The sequence below is a fragment of the Crocodylus siamensis genome, chromosome 2 (assembly GCF_052110815.1).
Source record: "Crocodylus siamensis isolate JL-2025a chromosome 2, ASM5211081v1, whole genome shotgun sequence".
In the NCBI taxonomy this organism is placed as follows: Eukaryota; Metazoa; Chordata; order Crocodylia; family Crocodylidae; genus Crocodylus; species Crocodylus siamensis.
This window is the reverse complement of record NC_143396.1, coordinates 167739597-167748168: the sequence shown is the minus strand read 5'-3', so window position 1 is coordinate 167748168 and position 8572 is coordinate 167739597. Positions and strand designations below refer to the sequence as shown.

Here is an 8572-nt window from a genome sequence, read left to right as displayed (position 1 = left end):
TTACTGAACAAATACTTTTCTACCAAACACTTTCTTTACAGCACATTTCACATCCTTGTTCCTGAGGCTGTAGATCAAGGGGTTCAACATGGGGATCATCACAGTGTAAAACACTGAAGCCATCTTATCTGTATCCAGTGAGTAACTGGAACTGGGACGGAAATACATGAAAAGAATTGTGCCATGAAATATAATGACGGCTGTCAAGTGGGAGGCACAGGTGGAGAAGGCTTTGTGCCTGCCCTCCTTAGAGTGTATGCTAAGCACAGCTATCATGATGAGAATGTATGAAACAATGATGATGAGGAACGTGCTTGTTTCAAAAAAAGTGCCAAAGGTGAAAACCAGCATCACATTCATATAGATATCACTGCAGGAGAGTTTTAGGAGAGGTGTGAGATCACAGAAAAAGTGATTGATGATATTAGAGCCACAGAAAGACAATCTCAACAAACTGCATGTGTGTATCAGTGAATTCACAAAGCCCCAGAGATATGATCCCACAACAAGCATTACACAAACCTTCTTAGTCATAGTGACAGTGTAGAGCAGTGGGTTACAGATGGCCATGTAGCGATCATATGCCATTACAGCCAAGAGGAACATCTCAGTGGTAGCAAAAACAGCAAAGAATCCATACTGTGTGATGCATCCAGTATAGGAAATGTCTTTCCTCTCTGCAATGAAATTGGCCAGCATCTTGGGAGTAATGGTTGAAGAATAGCAGGCATCCAGGAAGGACAAGTTGCTGAGAAAGAAGTACATGGGAGTGTGCAGTTGTGCGTCAGTCTTTATTATTATTATAATTCCAAGATTCCCCAGCAGGGTGATAAAATAGACTAGTAAAAAGGTAATAAAGAGTGGGAGCTGCAGCTCCGGATGATCTGTTAATCCAATGAGGATAAACCTTGTTACTGAAGTGTGATTTTCCTCAGCCATTGGCTTAGCTTGTTAACTTCTGGGATAAAAAAAAAGCAAAAGAAAGAGTAACGATCAAAATCACTATGGTTAAAAACATACTTACAAGGATTTAAATTATTTTTTATTTTTTTAACTTTCCTCTCTTTGTTGATAGCATAGCTCATTTTTCCTTCACTATTGGTTTCCTTCTTGCATGAAGCCAATTATATTTCTGTCCTCTTTCCTTTTTAGTTTTCTACATGCAGTTCAGACAGGGACCTTTTTTCTGTAGGCAGAGCTGAAGGAAGGCCCATTGTAGCCCAAGATTCTGTGCCTATCACAATTCCAAAGCATATTTACCAATATTTTCCAAATTGAATTAGCAGCTTTTGGCGTATCTGCTATTAGGGGTTGTTTCACATTGTGATCGCTGGAAAGGGGCCTGAGTTTCAGGAAGTGAAATTAACCAGGTATTTTAAATTAACTTACTGAAATTAACTAGATCTTTGAAAATAAGTAGAGCTTTGAAATTAACTCCTTGTGAAGTATTTCAGGATTTTTGCCTATAATTGGAGGAATTCAGACCTGATGAAGAATGCCTTGCATTCCTAAGCATGTCTAACTTTATCCCAACCATGCATTTAGTCTCCAATAAAATATATCACCCACAAAAATCCATGTGTCTAAAGGAATTCAAACTCATGACTTAAGGTATAGACAGGCATAACAATTGTATTGCTACCAACGGATATCAAAACAGGTTGTTATAATGTAATTGTTAGGTCTGCATGGGACTCGAAATAAAAGGACATGTTTACTTCTGAGTAGACTAATTAACTCCACAGTAAATGTCTCAGCATCTACAGGTGCAGGGCTATTAGGCTGGAATAAACTAATAAACTCTGCAGCAGGATAGTAAAAACAAGCACTATCTTGATGCAGAGTTTTTTACTCCATGACATCACACAATGATGCTGACACAGCTGGCTGGGGCATGAGGGTACTTCAGTTTAGGGGTTGCCTGCCAGCTAGCCTCGCACTGAAAGACTCACATACCCCAGCCAGCCCCTCTGCAGTTGTGCCCCTGCCAGCTGGGGCTGCTTCCACACAGCTGCTGTCCTGGGTGCACAATCAAACAATGCACCCAGGATCAATAAACTCCAGTGCAATAAGCAATGAGGTTTATTTCTTCACATCAACTACACATATAGATTCACCCAAGGAGTAGGAAAACTGCTCCTGCTTTAATCCTGTTTCATTCTGCAACCCAGATAGGTCAATTCAGCTAACTTACACCACTACAGGCTCATGCAGACATAAGTTTTAGATCACAGCAGCTGCTGCATGCCTTCAACCAGCAGCTCCCCTTTCTCTTTTAAAATGGTTAACATTTATCTTTGTCCATGTATGTTTGGCCATATCTGCAGTTTCATAAAACTTATCATGAAAACAGTGATTCTCAGTCAAGGTGCTGTGGCACTCTGGGGTGTCTTGAAATCCTTTCAAGAGTGCTGCAGGGTATCCCACAATGTTAGCAGATTTCAGTGTGCAAACATGATTCACAGGATAAGACCAGAGTTTTGAAATAGGAATTCATAGTGTTAAAATCATTCTGACATGTTGTGATCTTTCTGAGTTCTTTGCCACAGAAAAAAAATATTTTAATATTTTTCTGTAGTCAAAAACTGAGTGAAAACTAGGAGTTGTCATTTTCCAAGGGATACCTTGAATCTAAAAAGGCTGAGAACCACCACATTTATAGTTCTATAGTAGCCTATACATCGTGTTTTAACTGTTACTGACTCTAGGGCAAGAAGGTTGGAGAGGACGGTTGACCCATGGTAGCCTCAGCTGCTCTGTGGAAACACGGTCTTAAAGTCACTGAATCATCCAGAAGTTCCTTAGTCACTGGCAGACTGGATAGGAAATCAGTGTTATAACTAGATGAACTAAAGCATAAATAAATCAATCAAGAACTAATATAGAAAACTAAGACTGCATTTTAATGTATGTATGAAGTATCATCAGAACAATGCATACATCTCTCAGCCTTCAGAATAAAGATGTAAAAGAATTATATTTTTTTCCCCATAGGACCACATATGTTACTATTATACATGCTGAGTAATCATCTTTGAACAGTCATTTATAGGTTATTCAGAGGTACTCCCGGATAGAAAGAAACTACTTAATAGGATACTCACATGCCAAAGGTCAGCATCTACTGAATGTTAACGCTTGTGGCACAATCTAGTCATCCTCATCACCATTATTATTACTATTGTTACAACCATTTTTACTGTTATCATTCTTACATAGCACCAAGGAGCTGTAATCATGGACCAAGTGCCAGGTGCACTACAGATACAGAACAAGGAAATTGTCTGCTTTAAGGAGCTGAAAGTCTAAATATAACACAAGATGACATTGGATATACATCAGCAGACAGTGACATTGTAGTTTTCACTAGTACTGCCCAGAATACCAGCAATTAAAAAATAAATTACAATTTTTTTTCCATACAAAGTATCATGGGATATAATACACACATTGTTTTTGAAAGGTAGAGTGAAGAAAAATAAAAAGAATTAAGACTTCTTAGAGCAGGGGCAGACCTAATCTTTGGTTGACTCATACTGTCTTTCCTACTTAACTAAATCTGAAAACCCTGCCTGCTGATGAAGATCTGCCCCCATGGGTTGTTCTATGATTCTGAAAAGAGCTGAAGAGTTTCCAGGGCTACAGAATAGGCAGAGAAGGAACAATTAGCAGAAAGCAAAATTGCCCTTAAAAAGGTTAGCTTAATTAATAGAACGTCAAGACAATTAAGAAGTAGAGATGATTGTTAACCCATGTGGAGTAAAGAACAATGTACTATTAAGGCAACTGAGTCCCTCAGCTTCCTGAATAGTAATATCAAAGCTACTACACTGTGGAGCAGAAGTCAAAACAGGGTGCTTCTATCCTAGGCAGAAAATCATCTTCCCCTCCTAATATACCTACCCCTATTCTGGGGAGCTCTTTGAGGGGAAATAGGTATCTGTTGTATGAAAGTACATATGGTATTCTGGTAAAATATTTCACATTTTACCAGTCTTACATGGTCATTGAAAGTAATATGATTCATCATACCTCAGATCTTAGAACTACTTTCTTCTTACCTTGACCAGAATAATTGTTTATATTCCTTCTTTCATAATGAAAGAAAAGAAACAAATACAGATATTTGAAACCACAAGCACACATGATGGAAATATACATGCCACCATTGGGAAGCACAAGGTAACAGTCCAGGATTGATTAAATATTTCTATTTGAGGAAAAATATAGCAATTTATTACATTATTTAACCTAGTTTTATCTGCATTAGAAATTGGTTGCGGGAAAAATTACTGGATTTATTTGTTGCTTTTGATGTTAGCCAAGAATGCAGCTTTCTTGAACTTGTATCCTTTTGGTGACATATACTTATTAGAGCAAAGTTTTCGAGTAGAAAGCTCCTGGGGTACAAAGTAGTACTTCTAGCTCTCTGGGCATTTCCAAAAACATAGAAAGGGTTGGGTATAAAAATACACAGGGAGGAAGAGGTGATATGAAATGGCATTTTCTCTACTATGAAAAGACCATGCAACAAAATTCCATTTCACAATGAGTTCAAAAGATAAAGTTTGAAATCCTGAGGCTTGTGACAAAATCAGGCTATCATTCCTAGAACAGATTTGATAGAATTATTAAACCATAGATCTGGAAGGAACCTCTGGAGGTCATCTGCTCCAACCCCCTGTTCATACCTAGTGCATTCAAACCACTCTGCAGAAGACAGGAAGAAATTCTCCAAATGAATGTTAAGAGTCCATCCTTGTAAGATGAAGCAATAGAAATGGTCTGATAGATATAGGTTTGTATAGGATTTATATCTGATATTTAGGGCAGACTGCCCGAAGATTTCAACACATCCCTATTCCTGGACTTATACCAATTAAGCAATCAAGATTCCCATTTTAAATTAATGTTTTGGGTACAGAATAATTGCACTCAGGTGAATTCTCCCAGGAGAGAAAGAAATTATGCTGACACTTGCAACTGTTATGTTTGTTTCCTAGTGATCTAGACATCTTTTTTCCATAAAGGCCTGGCTGATTTGATTCCAACCATGAGTACCAAACCTAGGGCAGGAGTATCAAACATTCAGCCTTGTAGGCTGCATAAGGGTCTCTGAGGATGTCTGAGTTATAAACAGCTACCCGAACATTCAGGTTGATGTTACAGAATAGCAGGCTGTGGTATTAGCTACCTCATTGCACTAGCTAGCAAACCTGGTATGCTTAACCCAGGTTCATCTGGACCCTTGACTTTTTTGCTGCTATTAATGTGACATGAATTTCAATGAAGGGGAGAGATGTAGACATTGGCAGATTCAGGATTTGGCAAAGAGGGATGCAGGAATGGCTATGCCTGTTGCAGGGGTGGCTGCACCTCCCTTTCCAACCTCCTCCCCCACAATTAGTAGGGACATACCACACCATGACAGTCTCTGGGGACTTTTTTTAAGACCACAAAGCATGTAAGAATCCCTTCTTCCCCTCAGTGCTTAGTGTAAACATCCAGTTACAAGCATAAATAGTAAGCTGCTTAAGTACCCAATGCATTAGTGCCAAAGATACCATATGGGCAACTGAAAATGCCCAGAAAGGATTAGAAGTCTGTGCAAAATGTCTGTATGTCTGGGACAGGACACCTGTTAATCATACAAATCTGACACCTACCATTTGCTCCAGGCTGGGTGGGCTCAGACCCTACTTCGGCCAGTTGTCCTCCATCAGACAAAAAAGGGCTCTGGCTGCTTTTTCCTCATAAACTGTCCCCAACTTCATCACTCCCTGGGGAGTTTCCCTGGTTTCATATCCCAAATTATTCTGTCCAACAGCAGGTGGTAGATTCCAGTCTAATACTGCTGTAGCCATAGCATAAATCTATGGGCAAAGCAGAGTGAATTCCCTAGGGTATATGTGCAATGTTGTAGTAATCACAGGCGGGTCTTTATGGAAAGAGCTGTGTAGACCACTAGGCAGTAGACGTAATGACATCAAGTGCCAGCATAATTTCTTTCTCTTATTAACAAAAAAATCACAAGTGCAATTAATCTGAACTCAAAGTATGCACCTAAATTGGGAGACTTAATTGCTTAATTGGTGGACGTCTGAGATGAGGGATTTGGTAAAATCTTCAGGTAGCCTTTCTTGAAGATCCATATAAGCCCTGGACAAACAAATATACATCAGCCCATTTACACTGTGCCATTTTTTCATTTTACAAATGTGGATCCTTTGGTATTGCACAGAAAATTGTTCCTTTTTCCAACAGGTGATACTAGATGTGAATGAGATGTAGCCAGGGAATTCTAATTCCATTTTGTGATGGCCTCAAAAAATTCAGTCTTTATTATCATTCTGCCCTGAAATGAAACTAGAATTTTTTACATCTATTTGTGAAATGGAATTGTAGTGATTGTCATAGTCAAAATATAACATTTTATCCTCCCTATCAAACTCTCTCTCGCTTTCTTTCCATCTTCCCCATTTCTTCCAGATTTTGGACATTTCCAAAAAGGTACAAAGTGTACCCTGAACCTCAGACTCTTTCTCACTGAAAGCAATGTTTTGGCTGTTATCAGTGTATCTCATCAAAATCATGTGGACTCAGTAAAATGGCATTTTCCACCAGCTGCAAAAGGAAAAGTATCAATCATAGAATCAATGAGTCAGAAGGGACCTAGACAGATCATCTAGTCTGACCCCCTGCCATGAGCAGGAAGGAGCACTGGGGGTGGGAGGGGTCATAAGACCCCAGCCAGGTGCCTATCCAGTCTTCTCTTGAAGACTTGCAGGGAAGAGGAAAGTACCACCTCTCTGGGAAGCCTATTCCAGGCTCTGGCCACCCTTACTGTGAAGTAGTTCTTCCTAATATCCAACATAAACCTATCCTCCCTCAGCCTGTGGCCATTGTTCCTAGTGACTCCAAGGGGGGACCTGGTGAACAGACTTCCCTGAGTCCCTGCTGGTGGCCCCTGATAAAGTTGTAGGCAGCCACAAGATCCCCCCTCAGTCTCCTCTTGCAGAGACTGAGGAGATTCAGGTCCCTCAGCCTCTCCTCGTAGGCCTGGCCATGGAGGCCCCCAACCATATGAGTGGCCTCCTCTGGACCCTCTCCAGGTTCTCCACATACCTATTGAAGTGCAGTGCCCAGAACTGGACACAGTACTTCAGCTGTGGCCTGACCAGTGCCGCATAGAGGGGGAGCAAGACTTCTCTGGACATGTTAGTGATGCCCCTGTTGATGTATGACAAATGAATTGCTTGTTGATTATGTTTACTCATGAATCATATGGACAGAACTGGGTTAAATAAACAAAATCATGCAGAATGTGGAGTCTTAGTGAAACTCCACATACCTGATGCTGGAAAGGAACAACAGAAGGCCGTCCAAGGGATGGCCTTGCTCAGGAAGATTGGGATCAGTGGTTCCCTTAAACAGAACTGAGTGGGATACCATTTCACAGATCTTGGTGGTCCTTGAGCTCTTCCTTGGGGCCACCAAGACTCTCAGCACTGGCAACATCCTCCTTAGTCAGGTGATCCCCATAATGAGGGAACTTGAGAACCAAATGGAGAGCTTCCAGAGGATCAGTGTTCCTGGCGGGGACAAGCTGCTGTCACCAGACAAGTAGACGCTGGGGAGGCAGCTGAAGAAGGGCACCAGGAAATGGCTGGATCCCTTGCAGTCCAGTACAATCCTCATGCTAGTGGGCATGTGTGACCCAAGGCTGAAGGGGAGAATGTGCACCTACTAACCACTTTTCACAGCCAGGCCCATGAACTTCACTTCATTAGCCTCCTAGATACAGAAACTTAGGGACTCAATATAGACATTGGATACATGGCACACTACAACCTGCCAGACATCTGACTCCCCAGGTGTCTCTCCACATTTACCTGCTACAGCCCCCTCCCCCCCTACCTCAGCCTGTCTCTTTCACCCTCTGATGCCTCCATTTCCATTTTCACTGAGTAGCTTTCTTTCCTGCATTGCCTGCCAGCCTCTGGCTTCTTTTCCTATTCTTTCCATCCAGGAACAGCACATACATACTTGAACTCCAGGTGCTTCCTGAGCCCGATGAAGGGTTTTTTAACTCAAAAGCTTGCTAAGATATATTTCTCTGACTATTCAGTTGGTCTACTAAAAGAGACCAGATTGACCCAAAGGACCTTGTCTGCCAGTGCCATGTCCTTAGATCAATGCCCCTAGTACCTGTCCCCAGTCAGCTGATCAGAAGGACACAGGGACCTGGACACATCTAAGCCCCAGAGTTGGGGTTGGCAGGGAGAGTTCTCTGGCAGGTGTTGGAGAAGAAGCTCCTGCAGGAAAGGAAAGAAAGCTTCAGTCTGTGACAGTTTAGCTGCCTGAGATGCTGCTGGTGCTACTGTGCTGCAGTGCACTGCATACCTGTTATGATTTAAAATGGTGGACTGGACTGAGGCTGTAGGGGAGGAGGTAGCCTCACTGAGACACTAACATGTTGTGTAGAGGCCTCAGTGCCAGTGAAGATGTGTCTTAACACACACACAGTGTCACCCATGTCACGAGTTTTGCTTGTCAGAAGTCTGAGATGCAG

At 41.5% G+C, this 8572-nt stretch overlaps 1 protein-coding gene across 2 annotated transcripts; it reads right to left on the bottom strand.

Annotated features, from left to right (window-relative positions):
- On the bottom strand, positions 1–4027 carry LOC149871158 (olfactory receptor 5AR1-like). 2 transcript variants are annotated; one of them, XM_090034848.1, is made up of 2 exons: positions 3985–4027; positions 1–914 (listed from the first exon to the last, which is right to left on the bottom strand). In XM_090034848.1, the coding sequence occupies exons 1-2, from the start codon at positions 4025–4027 to the stop codon at positions 1–3; spliced, it is 957 nt and encodes a 318-aa protein (XP_089890974.1). The 2 variants fall into 2 exon arrangements, with proteins under 2 accessions (XP_089890974.1, XP_089890975.1); XM_090034849.1 differs by lacking the exon at positions 3985–4027 and having other exon boundaries at positions 1–939.
- Positions 4028–8572: the final 4545 nt, after the last annotated feature.